This window comes from Dermochelys coriacea, chromosome 4, assembly GCF_009764565.3.
Source record: "Dermochelys coriacea isolate rDerCor1 chromosome 4, rDerCor1.pri.v4, whole genome shotgun sequence".
NCBI lineage: Eukaryota > Metazoa > Chordata > Testudines > Dermochelyidae > Dermochelys > Dermochelys coriacea.
In genome coordinates, this window is record NC_050071.1 from 16518229 (window position 1) to 16540773 (window position 22545).

General features: G+C 40.6%; 1 protein-coding gene across 1 annotated transcript in view; it reads left to right on the plus strand.

Moving 5' to 3' along the window:
• FGF5 (fibroblast growth factor 5) overlaps positions 1–22317 on the plus strand; it is a 37540-nt gene extending 15223 nt beyond the window's left edge. The window contains exons 2-3 of the mRNA XM_038400200.2: positions 9119–9222; positions 20303–22317. Of these exons, the coding sequence (XP_038256128.1) occupies positions 9119–9222; positions 20303–20656 (458 nt within the window). The 3' untranslated portion in view covers positions 20657–22317. The remainder of the gene's footprint in view (positions 1–9118; positions 9223–20302) is intronic.
• The last annotated feature ends 228 nt before the right edge of the window (positions 22318–22545 follow it).

Genomic DNA, 22545 nt, shown 5'->3' on the forward strand with positions numbered 1-22545 from the left:
GGTATCTCAAGGTGGGCACCCAAAGCTTAAGGTACACAATATCAGTAGAAAGAAAAGGAGTACTTGTGGCACCTTAGAGACTAACAAATTTATTAGAGCATAAGCTTTCATGAGCTACAGCTCACTTCATCGGAGCTATAGCTCACGAAAGCTTATGCTCTAATAAATTTGTTAGTCTCTAAGGTGCCACAAGTACTCCTTTTCTTTTTGTGAATACAGACTAACACGGCTGCTACTCTGAAATATCAGTAGAGACTTCTGAAAATCTCCACCTAAGAGTTTAGTAGGATTCAGGAGAGGGTAAGATGTTTATATGGATAATGAGCACGTGCACAGTGACCTCTGATAGATTAAATACATTTTTTAAATCAGCAACATACCACACCAGGCATAAATCACCCACTAACTAATGAGATATAGGAAGCAGATTCCCATCTGAGCATTACTGGGTTATTTCAACTTCATCGGAAGCACATGGTATTAGCTAATGTCAGAGACAGAATATCAAACTCAACGAATCACTGGTTTGATCTAATTCCTGTGTTCCTAGGCATTGGCTGGGCGGGACCAGGTGGCTTGAGGGGAAGTGCACCTTGTTAACCCACATACCCTGCACAAACACAAGGGGAAGGTGAATACAAGCAGAGATTGTATTTACTTCACAAACCTCTCCATGTTAGTGATGCCCAAGAGCAGGTACAGCAGAGGAGGCTCCTGCAAAGGGGCTCCAACAGAGCTGTGTGGCCAGGAAGTGGTGGGGCAGCACTGGGGGACCCACACCTCAATCCTCAAAGGTACTTAGGCTCCTAACTTCCACTGATATCAAGAGAAATTAGGAGCCTAAATACCATTGAGGATCTGAGCCCCAGAGCCAAATGGAGGCACAGGGTCTCAGTGTCAATGCCACTTGTGGATCATGAGGCTTGGGAGGTGGAACCACGGTTTGTTCTATGCCCCTTGCACAGAGTTTATTTCCCCTCTTAACCTTCTTCTGTGGGTTTTTGTCATAGGAAATGGTAATCTGGTCTTGCCTCCAGTGTGTTTCATTATGGCTACAAATCTGCACTGGTTGTAACCTCTGAGATTGGCAATTGCTTCCATTCTAGGCTACACACTATCTCTGATCCACCGCACAGTTCCTACATAGAATAAAAACAACGGACTGAAGGCAGCATATGGCTGGTTTTTTTTGGCTCAAATACTGTTTGTTTCAAACAGCAGCATGCAAATAACTTCTCATGTTAGCAAAAACAATGAGGAGTCCTTGTGGCACCTTAGAGACAAACATATTTATTTGGTAATAAGCTTTCGTGGGCTATAACCCACTTCATCAGATGCATGGAGTGGAAAATACAGTAGGCAGGTATAAATATACAGCACATGAAAAGATGGGAGTTGCCTTAGCAAGTGTGGGATCAGTGCCCCTCTGCCATGTACACTGGACAAACCGGACAGTCTCTATGCAAAAGAATAAATGGACACAAATCAGACATCAAGAATTGTAACATTCAAAATCAGTAGGAGAGCACTTCTATCTCCCTGGACACTCAATAACAGGCTTAAAAGTGGTCATTCTTCAACCAAAAAAAAAAATTTAAAAACAGACTTCAATGAGAAACTGAAGAACTGGAATTAATTTGCAAACTTGACACCATCAACTTAGGCCTGAATAAAGACTGGGAGTGGCTGGGTCACAACAAAAAATAATTTTCCCTGTTGATACTCACACCTTCTTGTCAACTCTTGGGAATGGGCCACATCCACTCTAATTGAATTGGCCTCATTAGCACTGACCCCCCACTTGGTAAGGCAACTCCCATCTTTTCATGTGCTGTGCATTTATACCTTCCTCCTGTACTTTCCACTCCATGCATCTGATGAATTGGGTTATAGCCCATGAAAGCTTATGCCCAAATACTTTTGTTAGTCTCTAAGGTGCCAGAAGGACTCCTTATCGTTTTTGCTGATACAGACTAACATGGCTACCACTCTGAAACCTGTTCTCATGTTCTTAGGCGGAAAAAGGTTAAGGATGGGACAGGTACTGTCTGAACATGCTTCTGATACAGAACTATTCTGTCATTAAATCTGAATATCCTTGCTGATGTGTGTTCAATCAAACCTCAAAGGCCCGATATTGTATTTTTCTTGTCTACCAGAACTCTCACTGAAATAAAAAAGAGATGTGTATACTTGGGGATTGCAGGATCAGATGGGAACATTTATGATATCTAAAATAGCTTTATAAAAGTGGGTTTATTTTGTTCATTTTTAAAAGCACATTGTAACCAGAATATTGCCATGGGCAAAGTTCTCTCTTAATCAGAAAGGCGTGGCGGCAAGCATAGCATGTTCCTCACATATATTTATGTACAATACAATACACTATTATCAGTATTGCGCCATTATGTACTTTATATAATTTCTTCTGGCACCGATTACAGTGCGATCAGCAGGGTTGCTGATCGATACATTCAGTGGCTCTTTGCACAGTGAAACTATTGATTAGGCTTTTAGAGAATGATGATCTTATATAAAATGAATTCTCAAGCTTGCCTGTTTTGGAGGGTCAGATTCTGATTATTTATGCCAGTTTGAAACTGAAGTAACTATTGACTTAGTGGAGTCACTCCTGATTTACACCAGTGTAAGTGAGATCAGAATAAGGCCCATCTTGTTGTGGGTCAAATTCTGATTCAATTAATTGAATTAAGGATAGCAAGTTTTGGTCCATCTGAAGTGACCTTTGAAGGTAGAAGTTGTATGGGGGCCTCTGGCCTCATATGCCTTTAAAGTGAAGTATCCTAATCATTTTAAGAATAATTGGCATAGTTCAGAGATGGGCAAACTATGGCCTGTGGGCCACATCCGGCCAGCGGGATCCTCCTGCCCGGCCCCTGAGCTCCTGGCCCAGGAGGCTCGCCCCCAGCACCTCCCCTGCTATTTCTCCTCCCCCGCAGCCTCAGCTCACTGAGCCGCCAGTGCCATGCTCTGGGTGGCGGGGCTGCGAGCTCTTGCCGGGCAGCACAGCTGCAGAGCCCAGCCTGACCTGGTGCTCTGTGCTGCGTGGTGGCGTGGTCGGCTCCAGCCGGGCAGCACTGCTGCCTGTCCTGGTGCTCTGGGTGGTGCACCTGTAGCACCGCCCGCCACCGGTGCTCCAGGCAGTGCAGTACGGGGGCAGGGAGCAGGGGGTTGGATAGAGGGCAGGGGAGTTTGGGGTGGTGGTCAGGGGGTGGGGGTCTGGATAGGGGTTGGGACAGTCAGAGTGCAGGGAACAGGAGGGTTGAATGGGAGCAGGGGTCCCAGGGGGCAGTCAGGAAGGAGAGGGGGTTGGAATGGGTGGCGGGGGGCAGTCAGGGTAGAGGTTCTGGGGACGGTCAGGGGACAGGGAGCAGGGGTGTGTATGGATGGGGCAGGAGTCTCGGGGGGGCCATCGGGGGCGAGAAGTGTGGGGGGGTTGGATATGGGGCGGGGGGCCAGGACATGCCTGGCTGTTTTGGGAGGCACGGCCTCCTCTAACCGGCCCTCCATTCAATTTTGAAAACCCAATGTGGCCCTCAGGCCAAAAAGTTTGCCCGCCCCTAGCATAGTTGAATTAATATATAGTAAGGATCAAATTAATCCCTTAATTGATAAACAGAATGCCCATTGTCATTAGGCGTTGAAATCATGGATGCAGGCCAAATATGGGCTTCATTTTGTATCATATTGCATGAAAAACTCATAAAAATAGTATATTTTCTGGTGTTTGTTTTTAATAATGTTTTCTGTTCTTAAAAAATGGGCATAAAAATGTCAACTGACATCAAGAACTAATCTCCTGGTTTTGCTCCAAGTTTTAGGAAGGGAAAAGAAAATCTGAAAAAAACATATTTTTTTTACCAGCTCAGTAAATATCTTTATAGATTACATTTTTTATGTATGTGTATGAAAAACCTGTGTACAGCAAGCTGAAAAGTTACAGTCTCATAAATTTTCAACAGCCAAAATAATATAGAGTATATAGATGTAGAACAGAAAAAAGGAAATATTATTGATATAATGAAAATAAAGGGCCTGATTCTCCTCCAATTTACACCACTTTTACACAGTTGTATGTCCATTGATATCAATGGTGTATTCTTGATTTACATTAGTTTAATAAGTGCAGAATTAGGTCCAAATAATATATATATACCCATTTGCTTTTATACATACGTATGTATTTTGGTTTGTCAATATATAGACAGCTCAATTCACTTGCAGGGAAACCTGGGCTGTAATTCCTTTCTTGTGGAAAGTCCACCTGAAAAGGAGAATGGGGAGATCACAGAAATACATGGAGACTAAAACCTCCACTCTCAAGGAGACCCAGAGCTGGTTGTCCCAACCAAATAGTGGATGGTTCTGGGCAGAGAGGGAACATGGATAAGATGCTCAGGAGAACTGATCCAGTCCATTTCCAGGACAGCTGGTGGGTTCCTGCGGAGATATGGCTCTGAATTAAAACTGCCTTCCCCTGCCAGATTCCAGCACCTTGCTCTGGAGATAACTTCTCCTCCATCTCAAATGAACTGGTCAGACCCAGCACAGAAGGAATCAAATTCCAACTTTCTGACCCAGCAGGAGTGAACCAAGTCCATTGTAATTAAAACAACAAAAAGCACCAATGCACAAAAATTGTTATATGCTTATAAGTATTTTAAAGCAATCCCTTTTTTAATCTGGAGCTGAGCAAACAAAAAAAGAGCACTAACAAATAAAAAGAAAATCTTACTGTGGTCGGTATATCTACTTTTGACATTCTATAACAGTGATCTCTTTGCAGAGCATTTAGTCAGCCTAGAAAGCCACAAAGTCCTGGGAGGGCATCCTGACCTCTCTTTGTTTGGTCTGTGACATTGCATCCTCACAACACAATGTCATCACATATTTAAGCAAAGCAATGAAGCAAACATTGCAATGCAATGTCAAGTGCACACTTCAAGGTTACTTTGTAGCTCTCTGGGATGCCATTCCAAATAATATCTCCTATAGTTCTCCACTCTCCAGATGCTTGAAGGGACAATAAATGATCCAATCCATTAATCAGTATGCATTACACTGTTTCAGTGTGTCAAGCAGCAATAGTAGCACTCTGTGGTAAGTACTTTGCTAATTCTGGCTAAGGTCGGTCTTGCAACTTTGATATGGGCATCAGGGGTTCAATCCAATTCCCATTTAAATCTACCATTGACTTTGGTGAGAGTTGGCAAGGGCTCTCCATGCCTGGAACAACCACATGGTGCTCTAGAGTTATAGGGAAGGATTGCAAAAAGAAAAGGAGTACTTGTGGCACCTTAGAGACTAACAAATTTATTAGAGCATAAGCTTTCGTGAGCTACAGCTCTAATAAATTTGTTAGTCTCTAAGGTGCCACAAGTACTCCTTTTCTTTTTGCGAATACAGACTAACACGGCTGCTACTCTGAAACCTGTCATTATGCAAGGGAAGGATTGCTGTTTTATGTCTTTACAATCATTTCCCCTACTACTGTTTTGCAAATGTGTGTATAAATTATTCCCTCTCAGTGGAAAGAGGATTCAGGGGAGGATTGTTTCAGGTGTGGGGTATATGCTTTACAGATGAGTCACAATCAAAACACCAGATCTGAACATCCCCAAAGTTTGTGGTATTCAACATTTGGATCCAAATTGTGAGTCCTGAGCACATCATTTATGTATTTATATAGAGAGAGCTAAAGGTGTCATATTATTGTTGTTCTTGTTTTAACCTCAGAAATTAAACAAAATTTACAATTAAACAGTTAAACCTTTGATTACTTTGTATACATTAGGTCAAAAACTCACACAGGGCCCAACCCTGCCCTTTAATGAAATTGCAAGGACCTCTATCCTGTACAGGAAAATCCCTGTCTGGGGTGGAAAGCTCAAAGCTTATTCCCCATGCTAGTATATTAAGAAATGTGAGGACCTTGGGAAGACTGCAGGAAGAGGGAACTAGATCAATCACAGATCTGGAGTTACTAATTTTTTTTGTATGACATCCTATGCTGTCTAACCATATTCATATAACTGATTTCTGGGGGAGGGAGGGAATGGGCAGCAATCCCATAATTCCTTAGTAGGGGGTTGGGTACCTGGGTGACATGCACACAGAGTGGCACCAACATTGGGCGTTGCATTCTGGGGTGTCCTACCACAGCTAGGAGGAAAGAGAACAAGTTACACAGACACAGTCAGGGAGTCTTGTCCCAAGTTGAAAAAGCAGTATGCCAGCCTGGTTACAGGATGCCAAATGTGCCAGTCTTGGACAAACACTGTTATATCTGCCATGGTTACTAGACACACAAATAATATTTAAAGCCAGTTATGTCAATACCTGGTTACAAATTCAAGGTATGTCTATACTGCAATCAGGTGGTATGTTTGCAGCACATGTAAAGATACCTGAGCTAGCTTTGATCTAGCTAGAGTTAGCTGGATCAGAGCTAGCTTGAGTAACAATATCAAGGAAGCTATGGCATTATAGACATTGGCTGCTCGAATGTGTACTCAGGTTCCTCAGTGGGTGGGTGCCACCAAGACTTTGCTGCTACCATTACTTCACTCGAGCTAGCTTGGGGATGTTTACATGTGCTGCAATCACATCTCTTGATTGCAGTGTAGATATACCCTGCCTCAGTTAAAAGTTCTAGTGAGTCATGAGCCTAAGGGCTGAGCCTTCCACCTCAAGAAGTAGTTCTAATAGTTTGTAAGCCTATTAGGAGTCCGAGGGTCAGTGCCCGCAATTACGAGTCAAGTTGTTAGATCAGCAATGTCCTGAAGCTTTGCAAAGAACAAGATCCATTTTTTGGTACAAACAAATCTGAATAGGCCTGAAACTTTACACTTGTCTGCCTGTCCAAAATTTCCCTGGAGACATCCAATTTTATGAATAGGATGAACAGAACACCAATCTGTACATCTCATTGGCTTCAATGGGATATAAACACACACTTTGCTTTGCTGGCTTTGCTGAGTTAGTGATGGGATTCCCTATGTGCTCAGGTGCTTTGCTGAATTGGGGCCCAAGTCCTCAAGCATGAGATTTCAGTAGAAAAAGAATTGAGCGCAGTATATCTCTCAGCTTTCAAAGGCCCAAATATGGCCATATACATTGATCCTTTACTCAAAGAAGGAATTCAGATACCCCGGTGACAGACAGAGTAGTTCCATGGAAGTCAATAGGGAAAGGGAAAAATAAATTTTATTCCCTTAGGGCCAGATTCTGCCATTCTTAGTCAAACTAAAGAGTGTATTATTCCACGAAACGTCCCATTGAAGTCAGTGGGAATGCTTGCTGAATAGGATTCTACTCAATGTAAGTAAGTGTATTAAAATCTGACCCATACGAATCTTAAGAAGACATGGAATATATTCCTTTAGCATAATTATATTTGCTGTAACTTTATTTCCATAGTGCAATATACCAGTAAGTAAGGAGGTATAGTTTAGTTTTGGATAAAATGGGACAAAATTTAAAATGCTTTATTTTCACTTCTTTTCCCTTTAGCCAAATTTAATCTGCCCTAGTTTTGCATATGTTAAAATTAGAGACAGACCCAAATAACGTGTCTTGAATGGACACACTAATACACACTAATGTTATCCATCTAGATAAGCCCTGCCAAAAAAAAAGATTTTGAACTTGTGCATGCTTCTCCAGATCTAAAGTAACTACATTTCATCTGAATCAGAATGTGTCATCCAAATTGGAGATCAGCTCTACTCCTGTATTTCTGGTGCAAATCCTTTATAACAATAAAAGTGAGAGACTAAATTTGTGTGAACTGGAGGGAAATTTGGGTCTGAAATAAGGGACATCACCGAAAAACCGGGAGAGTTGAGATGTATTTGGCCAAGAGGTCTCCTAACAGTATACAAATAATTGTTGCAATGGCAGTGGCACAGTGTCAATGAGCCATATGGTTGAAATTATTGGCTTCTGCTGGTTTGTGTTATAGCCTACTTTGAACAGAACATAGGTTGTTGTGTTTTTTGGTGTGTTCATAGGAAGCGAGGTCTGTTCAGTTTAATAGAGATATAGGCTATTGTATGGGCATTTAGCCCTGATCCTACAAAGACTTATGCATATACTTAACAATATATATGTGAATAGTCCCAGTCACATCAGTGGACTACTCATATGTTAAAGGTTACGTACTTTCGTAAGCTTTTGTGGGATCGGGGCCCAACAAAAGACATTCTCTGCATTTCTAATGATACATAGATACATAGATACTCAGGTCAGAAGGGACCATTCTGATCGTCTAGTCTGACCTCCTGCACAACACAGGCCACAGAATCTCACCCACCCACTCCTGCAAAAAACCTCACCTATGTCTGAGCTATTGAAGTCCTCAAATCGTGGTTTAAAGACTTCAAGGAGCAGAGAATCCTCCAGCAAGTGACCCGTGCCCCATGCTACAGAGGAAGGCAAAAAACCTCCAGGGTCTCTTCCAATCTGCCCTGGAGGAAAATTCTTCCCGACCCCAAATATGGCGATCAGCTAAACCCTGAGCATATGGGCAAGATTCACCAGCCAGATACTACAGAAAATTCTTTCCTGGGTAACTCAGATCCCACCCATCTAATATCCCATCACAGGCCATTAAGCCTATTTACCATGAATATTTAAAGATCAATTAATTACCAAAATCACGTTATCCCATCATACCATCTCCTCCATAAACTTATCGAGTTTAATCTTAAAGCCAGATAGATCTTTTGCCCCCACTGCTTCCCTTGGAAGGCTATTCCAAAACTTCACTCCTTTGATGGTTAGAAACCTTTGTCTAATTTCAAGTCTAAACTTCCTGGTGGCCAGTTTATATCCATTTGTTCTTGTGTCCACATTGGTACTGAGCTTAAATAATTCCTCGTGTCAGTCATCTGAAAGATGACTTAAGGTTTTAAAACGATCTTAAGACATATATAAATACATGCACATTTCCAATAAGCAAAGCAGTAAACAATCAAATGTGAAATTATTGCGTAAACCAAGGATGATGGGGTTTTTCAAAAGGAAACTACGATTTCTTTTTGTCACAGTGATCTAAAAAGAATTGTGATTTATTCTGGGATTTCTGTCATCCTAGGTATTTTGGAAATATTTGCTGTGTCTCAGGGGATAGTAGGAATACGAGGAGTTTTCAGCAACAAATTTTTAGCGATGTCAAAAAAAGGAAAACTCCATGCAAGTGTAAGTAAAAACTGAATTACCAGTATATATTGTTTGTTAAAGGCATTGTGGCAACTTCACATGTACTCTGTAGCAAAAGCAGTTTTCCTGGGGCTCAATCCTGTAAGGTGCTCAGCACCTGCGTACTGTGCTGAGTGCCCTCAACCTCCATGACCTCAATGAGGAGTGCCTTTCAGGATGGAGCTATAGGTAGGTAAAAAACAGACAATTAGATGACAGGTAGATATAAAAATTGGAAGCTCTGGATAATATTTATTACATTTTTACCAAAGAATTTTTTTTTTTGCAATCAGATTTCTGTCTTCAAAACAGTAGGCTCTTTGTTCAATAATGTCTTCTCATTAGAGAAAGGAAGTAGATTTTCACAGTAAGTTTTATCCATGTGTTTCCTTAAGAAAAAGATGACACAGAACTGGGGTCTGATCCGATGTTTGTTGAAACAGATGGAAATTAAGATGCAGACTTGGCACTTGGGCTCAGTTTGCTCTGAGGGCATATGATGGAATGGAGACATCCCAGCTGTAATAGCATGTAATACCACGCAGAGGGAGAAAGAAAAGGAAAAAAGAGAAAATACTATGTCCCCAGTTCAAGCAGGTATCCCTATTCAGAAAAGCTAGGACACTGAGGGGCCTGTATTTTAACCTGGAGTATGTGTTTGACCTTAAGCGCACCCTTTAACTTATCCTCATACTTCGATGCTTTCTTTAACTGGGGCCACCATGCACTAATCCCCTTACCGTTAGTCCCTGATTTGGGGGCTGGTGATTGTTGCAGAATACAGCACACAAGTGCGCATAGCCCTTCCTTCCACCACTTTCCCAAATTCCTCATACAGCCACATAAGTATTAAGTGGCCCCTCTTGTCCCACTGAATATAATGGCAAAACTCCAACTGATTTCAATGGGAGCAGGAGTAGGTCTCTGCTGATTGCCCTTTTGCAGTGTGCCGTGTGACCTTAATTTCCATCGACTTCAGTGAAAACTATGAGAGTTGAGGGCACTCGGCACCTTACAGGATCATGCCCTAGTAATGTAAGCCGTGAGATTTCAACAAAATACAGGCTCCCAAAGTGAGAGCATTATTTCTATTTTTTAAATCAGAGCAACATTTGACTATTTAATTTCATTTAAAGAAATATTTTCCCCTTTTGTTTTTCTACATATTGGTTATACTATAGGTTCCAATATGCTTTTCCAGATATCTATAACCTTTTTAAAAATCAAGGATATTCTGTCCTTTTTGCTTTTGCTATTATTGGGGACAAGGGAATGTTTATTAATGTAACAAATCATAACATTTACTATGCTGATGTAAAAATAACTCTTCCTAAAATGTATATATTCTAATGGGTAAGTCCTGAAAAAAGAAAATTTCTTTAACACAGAGGTGTCATACAAACAACCCATGATCTGGATTCGGCCTAGATGATGCATTTATGTGACCCACATGCTAAATCCAGAATCTGAAGAATCTAAGCTTTTATTTTAACAAAAAGCAAGTTTCTAGCTCTCAAGGTTGTGAAGAAAATCTCCCAAATAAAAAGCAAATGTTACAGAACCAATTACACTGCCTGAATCTGCAGACAGCCTGAAACGTTTAGAGGTCTGAATCCACACCCCCTGCCCCCCAGCCTCCCATTAATTTCACTGGTTTGTTAACTGTGAAACCTAATGCCAGTCTAAGCACTTCATTGCTTATTTTAGCAACTGGCATGGAGTTAGGAGTGTAACCTACAAGTGAGGAGAGGGGAACTGGGAGTTAGTGCAGGGAGGGAAATACAGAGGGAAGAAAGAAGGAGAGACACAAAGTCAGGGAAGAAGAAGAGAAGCATACAGAAGAAGATAGAGAAGGAAGAGACACTTAGAGCAGAAGTAATGGTGATCTTAAAGGGAGCATATTTTCCATTTGAGTCATACTGACTGCAAAGATAAGGTATCGAACAAATAATAAAGAACAATAATGACTACAAGTGTAGTTTTTTACCTAAAGGACACATTGTATGTACAAATCTCCCATCAAAATCAGTGGGAGATTCATAGTGGATTGAAAGGAGTCTTCAAATTTTACCCCATTCAACTGACAATTATTTAAAAAATGAAATTCATAGATTCCAAGGCCAGAAGGGATCACTGTGATCATCTAGTCTGACCTCTTGTATAACCCAGGCCAGAGAACTTGCTCCAAATAATTGTTAGAAAAATATATCATCTTGATTTTAAAATTGTCAGAGATGGAGAATCCACCACAACTCTTCAATTTGTTCCAATGGTTATTTACTCTCACTGTTAAAAAATATATGCCTTATTTCCAGTCTGAATTTGTCTAGTGTCAGCTTCCAGCCATTGGATCATGTTATATCTTTCTCTGCTAGATTGAAGAGCCCATTATTAAATATCTGTTCCCCATGTAGGTACTTACAGACCATAATCAAATCACCCCATAACCTTCTCTTTGTTAAACTAGATAGATTAAGCTCCTTGAGTCTATCACTATAAGACAGGTTTTTAAATCCTGTCATCATCATGGCTTTTCTCAGAACCCTCCCTCTCCAATTTTTCAACATCCTTCTTGAATTGTGAACACCAGCACTGGACACAGGATTCCAGCTGCAGTCGCACCAATGCCAAATGCAGAGGTAAAATAACTTCTCAGCTCCTTCTCGAGCTTTCCCTGTTTATGCATCCCAGGATCGCATTATCCTTTTGGCCACAGCGGTGCACTGGGAGCTTATGTTCAGCTGATTATCCACCGTGACCCCCAAATCTTTTTCAGCATTACAGCTTCCCGGGATAGAGTCCCCCATCATATAAGTGTGGCCTGCATTCTTTGTTCCTAGATGTACACATTTACATTTAGCCATATTAAAATGTATATTATATGCTTGTGCCCAGTTTACCAAGCAATCCAGATCACTCTGCAGTGGTGACCTGTCCTCTCCATTATTTACCACTCCCCCATATTTTTGTGCCATCTGCAAACTTTATCGGGGATGTTTTCTCCCAGGTCACTGATAAAACTGTTAAATAGCGTAGGACCAAGAACCAATCCCTGCGGGACCCCACTAGAAACACACCCACTCAGTCGATTCCCCATTTATGTTTATGTTTTGAGATCAAAGTTTTTAATCCATTTAATGTGTGCCATGTTAAGTTTACAGTGTTCTGTTTTTTTAATCCAAATGTTGGTCATACCAAGTCAAACGCCTTGTAGAAATCTATGTGCCTGACATCAACACGAGTACCTTTATCAACCAAACTTGTAAGCTCATCAGATTTGACCCTCTCCCCAAAATGAGTCCGACACATCTGCTGTAAGGAGACCAAATCCACTGGTAACAGTTTCTAGCAAGGTAACAAGGTGGGGCTCACAGCAGCACAGCTGATGATCACAGCAGCTTCTTCATTTAAGCCTGATGGGGGTATCAAGAGAAACATATGTTTTGTATCTGACTCTTTGTTGATGTGTTCTCTGAACTGAATGAAAAGGCAATAAGAAACACATTAATAACTGACTGCTGGGAGCTGATTCACCACTGGGCTTCTGCAGACAATAGCAACAGGGTGCAGCAGTGCCTAGAGCTTGCCATTGCATTTTACAGAGGACTACAGTATATCATAGGTATTTATATGGTTCCCATCACTGTACTGTTTGAGCACCTCACCACCATTAATGTATTTATTCTCCCACTCCCCTGTGAGGTCGGGAAGTGTGATTATCCCCATTTTACAGATGGGGAGCTGAGGCACAAGGAGGCTAAATGACTTGTTCAAGGCTGCACAGAAAGTCTGTGGCAGAGGAGGGACTTAGACCCAGGTCTCTGAAGTCCTACGTTAGTGCCATAATCACTGGGGCATCCTTCTCCACTGTTCTTCCACCCTTACTCCCACTGAGAAGTTCTTGACTGCATAGGGAGATGTATTGATTTCGGCAGGATGACAGAGCAAGGTATTACTTAACATGAGTAAGAGTGACCAAAGTGTGTCAGGCCAGCCAAGGTCTGCCCAGAGCCAGAACACCTATGAGTTCTGCTAATCCAGGGGTCAGAATTTAAAGCTGGTCTTCCCCTAGTAGATGGCAATGGTATCATCGCTTGGCGTCACAAGGTGGGGCAAACTCTTGGTTGAGAACAGCTGTATTCAGGGGAATACCAAATGCCTGCATGCCACACTCCATCCTGAGGCACAAATCAAGCCCTGGTTTTTATTGTCATTTATAAGATAGGCTGCTTAGCACCTACAGGCATAAACGTGATTATTCTCTTTTTATTTAATCATCATGCAATAGGAAAATTCAGCATACCCTAGGAAAAATATGCTAAATAAAACCATTCCTCTCTAAGAGGGATGGCCTTTTGCTTTAAGTAAAACACAGGTGCTTTGTAAAAAGAAGAGTCTTCAGAAAAGAAAGATAAAGGCACCTACAATTACCATAATAGGTTTTCCTTAACTGCAGCTTCAATGTTAAGAGGATGTCGAAAATAACACTTTTGTATAAATCTCAGGACAGTCAAGTAACCACTGGCTAGATTATGCTTAAGAATCTGTTCTTTTCAGTGGCATCCAATACCTTCATTATTCCGTTTTAAGTTTTGATTTATGTCCCGGCATTAGCAGAAATTAAATTAAACCCTTGTCAGCATATGGTTAATTGTCACCAAAAAAACCCCCACAGTGTTATAAATGGATACCAATTAGACAGGTCAGACTGAAAGGTTAGGACACATGATTCCTCAGTCAGATGAAAGCAACAAATTTGTAGAAACTTGACCCAAATGTCTAAAGATTGCTGGGCTAAATAATGCAGATAATGCAAAAACAGCATCTGTTGTTCTTTCCTGTCGTGGCAGGATAAAGTTATTTCATGGCCTAATGAGTTTTAAACAGTACAAAGCGAATCCTGCGTCTGTCACTCACTGCACCTCTTTGATATAAAAGTCATTCTGATGACTTTGAGCGAACTGTAGATAAAAGTAATTCCTACAATTATTTGGGGTCCTTCTAAACCAATTCTCTGGGACCTGTTTTCTCTTATCTGAGCTTAGTGCTTTAAATTAGCCCTCTTTCTTTAGATGGCAACTTAATTAAGTTATAAAGTGGTTCATTTTTAAGGAAACTGGATTCAGAAATAATATTAAAACTAGCCATTATCAGTTCCATGCACAGATGGGATCTTTCTAATTTTTAAGTCCTCAGTTAGATGTTTCAACATTATTATCATTAAACGGCTGAGCTCTGGTTTGGTCTTGATCTCAAAAGAGGGTTTGATATTAGCATAAATGCAGAAATATTTTCCTACAGGGTTTAAGGTAATTTTCCTTTGTTAAGAATTGTTCTAAATAATTATGGGCTAAATGCTTCAGTCCTCACTCAGCCAAATCTCCTACTGAATTTCATTTAAAAATTTAATTGACTTTAGGATTTGTCCCTATAGTTCTATTTGTATTTCCTATGGAACAGTTTCTGAACATGTGCCAACATTCAGTGACCAAATGATATGTAGAGTTGAATAGAGTCGGTTGCAGCTTTTTAGATGGAAAATGTTTTAGTTAAATATTGCTTTTCAAAATTGAAAACTTCTGGTTTTGAAAATGCAAAATGTTTTATTTTTTAAATTTCAATTTTTGAAAAATGGAATGGGGGCGTGGGGCAGAATAATTATAATCATGAAAAATAATTATGATCAAAAAAGAAAAACCCCAGTGAATTGCAAACCCTGCAAAATGAAAACAACTTCAATATTTTTCAGAAAATTGGGTTTTCCTTTTTTGACATGGTTTAAAGTTGTAAGAAAATCTGCTTGGGTAAAGCCCCTTCTTAGCAACATTGTTATTCTTTGTTGATGAGATCCTCATTGTACTCCCATAAATTTATTTATGGAAACAACTTGGTATTTCAGCTCACTGCATTGCTGAACTGCAGTCCCATCCATGGCTTTTCAGTGTCTCAAATGCTTTCTTGTTCAGATTTCAAAAATCACTTCAAGTATGTGGACTCCACTTTGAATCTCTCTATTGACATGTGCTGTTACATTGAAAATCACTGGCAGCTGGCAAACAATTCAAGTGCTGTATCTGACCCTCATGTTTTTATCAGAGGAAAGAGAATCAAATTGGAAATATTGTAGTATGTGTTTGTTTGTATATTTTCTTGCCATGTTGAACCCGGAGAGAGGGACTTTTAAAAGCACTCGGCATCACTCTGTCCCTATTGAAATCAAAGAGACATTTCCCAAAGGGGGCGAGAAAGCGATAGGGAAAATAAGGGAGAGAAAGGAAGGAAAATTGAAACAAAACAAAACAAAATTGAAAAATGAAACGAACCATTCATTTTGAATGAAAAAGTGAAAAAAAAATGTTTTGACCCCATATGATTGCAATGGAAACATGTTTTTAGCTGTGCCATCAAAAAAATCAGAAGGTTCAGTGAAAAAATTCACATGACATTTGTTTGAGATGTTTCACAGAAAATAACATTTTTCAGTTAGCCCTAGTCATCCCCTCTGAGGAGACATTCAAATACAGCGATGGTGGGTGCCATTATAGGAACCAGACAGACAGATTAGTTGGGCATGCATGGGATAGATAGAACCTCTTATGCCAGAGGTGTTTCCAAAGTTTTTAAATCAAAGTTAGATGCCCGTAGTGAAGTGACTATATATTTTTGCTCAATGTGAAAGCTATTATATACTCAGCAACAATAGCTTACCCAAAACCTTGAACAATGCAAGCTCTTTTTTTGAGAAAGAGAATGTTGGCAAGGGCACTGGGGTTATTCTTTACTCTTTTTTCCAAAAGGTGGCCAGGTGTTATCTGGGAATCCCAGTTCCCTTGGGAGTCCCAAAGAAATTCCAAAGGAATAACAAATGAGATTTCAAAAGCTCCCAGACCCCCGAGATCTTTAATTTCCTACTGAACAGATTTCCAAAGGACAGATTTAATTCTTCAGATTCATTATTCAGACAAAGGACAAAACTTCAGTATTCTGCCCCTAATACTGTACAGCATTGTCAATGTTGGGTATCTTTTCGAGCCCATGATCTTCTAGTCACGCCGACACATACTCTAATATATTTATTGAACTTCCCAGTGAACAAAGCCATTTTAAGCTTAATTTGCACACCTCTGTGTATGCGTGTATTAGTAAGTAATAAGCATCCACCAAATATTCGCAACAACTCATAAAAAGAAAATGAAATTCAGGTAGAGGCCTCCATATTTCAACCTCAGGTTCTAAGGGTTCGCTCATCGTTGATTCCAAAGGCAGCTGAGCAAATGTAATGTCCCAAAATACAAAGGTCTTGTTCTTTTCGTTGATTCAGATCCTGGCAAGAAGCAGAGGACCTGCTTCAGTGCCCTCATACAAGATTGCATCAATACTTTTAATTCCTTTGTCCTAGCCTGTATGGCCAGACTTATAGTAGAGAAAGAAAGAATAACTCTGACCTTCAGTACACATGTCTGGTGTACTGAATGTAACCACCTTTTATACTCTCTTGGGGTCCATCATTCAAGTTAGGATAGCGTTAGAATCCCAGTAATGTATGTCTCCAGCCTTGATCCCCCCTGCTAGGAAATAGTAAAGCTGCAACAAAATTTGGATTGTGCTAGTAGGCCAGAACTAAGTTGATGTCCAGAAAAAAATAACCAGGTGATAATACAACTTAGGAAAATGTTTCCGAGTACCCACACATTCTGAGTGCAATAAATAAAATACCATTTTATTAATAATACTAAATTAAAAGCACAGGTAAGTAAGGACTGGGTCCTGCAGTACAGTGATTTCCATAAGTGTTTTATCTGCATTATGCCTCTATGGTTTCAACTTGGATTTGATCCCAGAAAGAAAGAGGGCTAGAAGATAGTATGGCCAGTATTACTCAGGTGGCTGTGCTTGTCTTTTCCCAGCCCTGGGAGGACTTTTCATGGATATGGAGGGCTGAGAATGTAGATTGGGTAGGCCGGGTGAATAGAGGCTGTGGGAGAGTGGTTAGGGCAATACTGGGCATGCTGAGCGTGGGAGAATATTGTCCCTTACTCCAGCCCTGTGGAGAAATGCTGGTGAGGATGATAGCCCCAGGCAGTGCTATCTTTTCTATGTCTTCCCCCCCCACAACCCGGAAGTCCCAGTGGCAGCTGTTGGCAGCAATCTGGGGGACACTGGGTCAAGACCTCTGCACAGATAGCCCTGACTTCCTGCATGGATCCCTGAAGCCTGGCAGCAGTGTTCCTGGGTCCCGTGGTCTTTTCTGTGGGCTGCAGGGCATGCTCCATCTTCTGAATATGCAAAGTGGGGAAGTGCAGAAATGTCCTCCTCTGAGACACCACTCATAGCCCACTGATTTTACCATGACAATGGATAATCTGGGCCTCTCAGGGGAGTGCAGTTTGCCTCCCCCTAGGAACTAGTAGTGTGGAAGTCGCATGTCTCCACAGTGGCTTCCAGGTACCTTGGAATGGACCCATGCTACCAGGCTTCCCTTGCTGGTGGATGCACCCAGAAATCCCCATCCAGGGGTATACCAAGAGCAGAAGTGATTCTTCACAGCAGTTGGTGCTGTCCCAGAATGCATTGAGTTTTACTTGGATTTACCACTGGTATCCTCTGGGATTAACCAACACATGGCCCTCTGTCCCTCTTTTCTCATGAAGTTCCCTGATCCCATAACTGTCTGGGTTGGGAGAGATCCATGCAAAGACAGCAACCTCAACAAAGAAATCTTCTGGGGACAACTTCTCCTATTTGGGGATTTGTCTCTTTTCCATCTCAATGCTGTATCCTTCTCAGGGTAACAGATTACTCATGTAAGTAAGGGTACCAGGATTCAGTGTTTTAGACAGTGGCTAGGAATTTAGCTCAAGCCTTTATTTCTGGAAGAGGAATGTTCATTTATGTATGACACATCATGTTGGATAACAAAAGGCAGAGAAAGCAAAAATGCATAATTAAAACAATTCTTTCTTCTTTCAAGCAAAGAGCTAAAGGAGATTAAAGTGAAGTTGTTATGGAAAAGATGCAATACAGGTCAAGGACATTGCCATTTGAATTCTAGAATTCAGCTCCTTTAAACAAAATATGGCTTTAATAATGCGGTATCAAGCAAATCTGACCATTTTCTAATTGATTCTAAAACATTGTTTCTTTTTGCTTTCCACTGCCTCAGACTTTTAAGTTAAAAAGCCCAGCATCCCTTTTAAAATAAATAGATTTGAATAATCTACTTTGAAATCAAACTTTGTTGCATTTAGAAATCACTTTAGATGATCTCAGGACGCCAATTAACTCTCTCATCATTAGATTCCAGAAGTGGCTAATTCCTTGAGGGCTGCTGCTTAAGAATATTAATAAATAAAAATCTTAAAGGTGTGTATCTGAAGATTATTAAGGCCCTATTCTGTCTTTTTGTATTTATATATACATCTCAGTATCCAGCCCTTCCATTAGGAAAAATGCAGTATGATCTCCTGTGATTTCATCTAGGCGGAGATTTACTTAGCTTACATTTCACAGCTGCCCTGATGTCTGACCATGGCAAAACGTCAACTTCTCACTTTTTGTGGCTGACGAACTGCCTGGCCTTATTCCTGTACTCTGTTAACACACGCAAGAAAGAACTTGTTTCAGTGTTCTCATGAAAAATTATTGAGACTAGGGTAGATATTTTCAAAATTCACTACGGGATTTAATCACTCAACTTAGTGGGAGTTGGTGATTGAATCACCCCATCTGCTTTGAAAATCTCTGCCCAGCTCTAGAAGGCCCTGATTCTGCAAAGACGCACATACTTAACTTTTGTGCCTTGGCCACATGCACCCATCGGGAACTATTCCCAGTGTGTAAAATTAAGGACATGCATAAATCTTTGCAAGGTCTCAGCCCAAGAGAGAAACTCTTTTGGGACAACTGCCAATGCCAGGGGCTGATCCAAAGCCCACTGAAGTCAATGGAAGCCAGGGGTATTTAGGTGCCTAACTCTCATTGATTTCAGTGGGAGTGAGGAGCCTAAATACTTTTGAGGATTTGGTCCTTAGTGCCTCTGGCAAAAGATTTAGCACCTACAAGTTCCTTTATATGTTTATTTTCTGGAAAGGAACAGAACCTGCCTTTACATCAACAACATGGGAGGTGAGCTGAGGCACTCTGAGACTGAATTAGAATTATACTCTAAAACAGATTAATTTCCACAGAAGTGTAACATTTTCCATACATCATTTTCTTGTTATTAATTATAATTACCTTTTATATAGCTATACCTGGTATTGTATAAAGGTATCTGGCACCTTACAGATGCAATCCCAATCCTGCCACTATGTGGATTCAGAGCTGTCTGTGGACCTTAATCTCAGATTGCACAGGGTTCGTTTCTCAATGGGATGTTCAGATTTACTCTGACAGTCTGGGGCCTGATCCCTGGCGCCTGAAGTCCATGGAAATCTGTCCGCTGGGAATTGGTGCACAACCAATACAACTACTCTGCAAGGAAAAATGCTCTTTGACTGAAAGGCATTTTTAAAGGTTATCAAGCAACAACAAAACACCCAAAGTTAAAACAACAATGTGATCAAGACTATGTGCAGTGAAGCAATGAAAGTCTGCATGCAAATTGTCATGCTGGATTATTAAGTTGTGATGCAGCAGAAAGCAATTTTTGTGAGGGCAGGAAATTAGACACACCAAAGAGCAAAAGCTAATATTCATTGAAGGAGCTGCTGCAAAGGAGACAAGGAGGCATTTTTCCTTTTGGTGGAGGATAGCGGAGAAGCAGAATGGGAAGGTTACTCCTGAGGCAGATGATAGATACTTCCAGCCAAGAGTTTTAATAATGAGTGCCTCAAGTTAATCTCCTAAACCTACATTTAGGCACATAAATAGCCCAATTTTCAAAAGTGCTAAGCACCCAAGCAGCATCAATGAGTTGTTGGGTGCGCCTCACTTTTGAAAATCAGGCCACTCAAGTAGGCAATTATATAAGAATTGAGGAGTCTAAATTATAGGCACCTATATTGACATTGTTGGACCTCCTTTCTTACCTGGTAAAACAAAAATCTTTCAATAGACTTCTATTTGTTTGTTTTCCTAGGCCAAATTTACAGAAGACTGCAAGTTCAGGGAGAGGTTTCAAGAAAACAGCTATAACACATATGCCTCGGCAGTTTACAGGACCGAAAGGACTGGGAGAGAATGGTATGTGGCTTTGAACAAGAGGGGCAAAGCCAAAAGAGGCTGCAGTCCCCGGGTGAAACCCCAGCACATCTCCACCCATTTCCTTCCAAGGTTCAAACAGTCTGAGCAGCCGGAACTGTCTTTCACCGTCACTGTTCCTGAAAAGAAAAAGTCACCTGCCTCCACCCCAGCAAAACCAAAGGTCTCACTGTCTGTGCCTCGGAAGAACCCCAACACTGTTAAATACAGGCTGAAGTTTCGCTTTGGATAGCCATTAAACTGATCGCCAGAGAGGAACACTTTTCTCAGGAGCTGCTGCGTGCATGTGCGAGTCCTTGGCTTACAATGGCAGACAGGGCCTTGATCGCACTTAGCTGCATTAGGAGGTCCGAAGGGAGATCCCCATTTGTTTCAGTTTGACCCCAGCCAAATTGCTTTTTGATAGTCAAAAGTGTTAGCTGAACTGGAATTCTTCATCTAGCCCCAGGGAGGAAAGCAGTGGTTCAGGTCAAATGAACATAAAGGCTTTTGTTTTTTGCCTTAAATAGCATTCTCACTTTCCTACTCTCCAAAGCATTGAGACTGGACTGTACATTTTGAAACAATGTCTGATGGATCAGTTTAATTTTTTGCTTTCCAAAGAATACGCTTTTGGTGTCGATAAAATATTTGATGAACTTCTGTTTATTTTGGTTGTCGGAAGCAACAAAAAGGTACCTCTACAATGAACATATTTTCTTACTTTCACTATTTTAACTAATGGCATTTTTTACAATCATTTTCATATGAGCAATTTGTTCAAAGTTATAATTTATAAGGATTTTTTTTCCTGCATCTTCTCTTTTTGCTGCACTTTTTACTTCTGACTGTACCTCAAACTCGTTTATCCAAGTCTGTCTTTTTTTTTAAGTTTGATTCCCCTCCTCTTAGAATTCAACTCTTTAAAAAAAAAACAATGCATCCGATGAAGTGAGCTGTAGCTCACGAAAGCTTATGCTCAAATAAATTTGTTAGTCTCTAAGGTGCCACAAGTACTCCTTTTCTTTTTGCGGATACAGACTAACATGGCTGCTGAAATCTGAAATCTGTACATTGTAATTTGTGCCATGATGTTGAATCCTTTATTATTTTTTTTTAATTTGGGAAGGGTTTTCTTTTATTCAAGGGAGATAATGAGTTTCAAGTTTATGGAGGGGAACACTTCATTTACAAATGACCATGATTCCAGTTCCCCACTCCTACTCTTTCTTGAACAGCTGGAAGGATAAGTCTTATTCTGTCCATCAAACTATCATTTGGAAGTCTGTGTTTAAAATACCTCTGTCATGACCCTGTGGCATTCCTGCTATTATAGGTCCACAGGGATGGAGCTGCTTTTCAGGGGAAACAAAGGGAGGCAAGAGCCATTCCATAGGTGTATCAGATAACAGCCATCAATGTCATGGCCTATTATCAAATGCTGTCATCATTACACTCAGCAAGTAAAACCCTCTCCCGAGACTCCTACTCCAAAGGTAAATGCTTCCTGTGAGTGCATCTGCCTTTTGTAACAAAACCATGGGCTGTGAATGTAAAGGCTGGTCATGTGCTACAGGAATCAGTCCTATTCCGAGAACGTGTGAGTTGCTGTTGACATCCAACCAGTGGGCCAAATGGGGTGCACGGGTGTAACTAAAAGCAGAATTAGGTTCTTTGGATTGGATCCTAAACTGAGGTAAATCAGCCTCGTTCCCATGAACTTCAATGGAGCCACGCTGATTTACTCCAACTGAGCATTTGGCTCATTATCACTCCAAATGGAACATAGTTCTGCAAATGTTTTAACTCATATGATTTATACGATTTATTTATTTGATTAATATACACTTCACACTGAAAAATGTTTTATTTGATCTTAAATATGGCAATGTGGCAATAAACAATATTATAGCTACTTGAACCTTTGAAAGTATTTTTCCAGTTATGGTAGAGTGGTGTAGATTTTAAATGTCAAGAATTATTAATTTATATTTTTTCTAGTAACTAAATATGCATATAAAAGAATTTTGGACATACACACAGATCTAGCTGTGTTGTGTATGTACAAAAAATACTAGAGTTGAAACTGATCACCAGTTAAGCCTTAACAGACTTTACAATGGCTTGCATTAGTAGAACCAA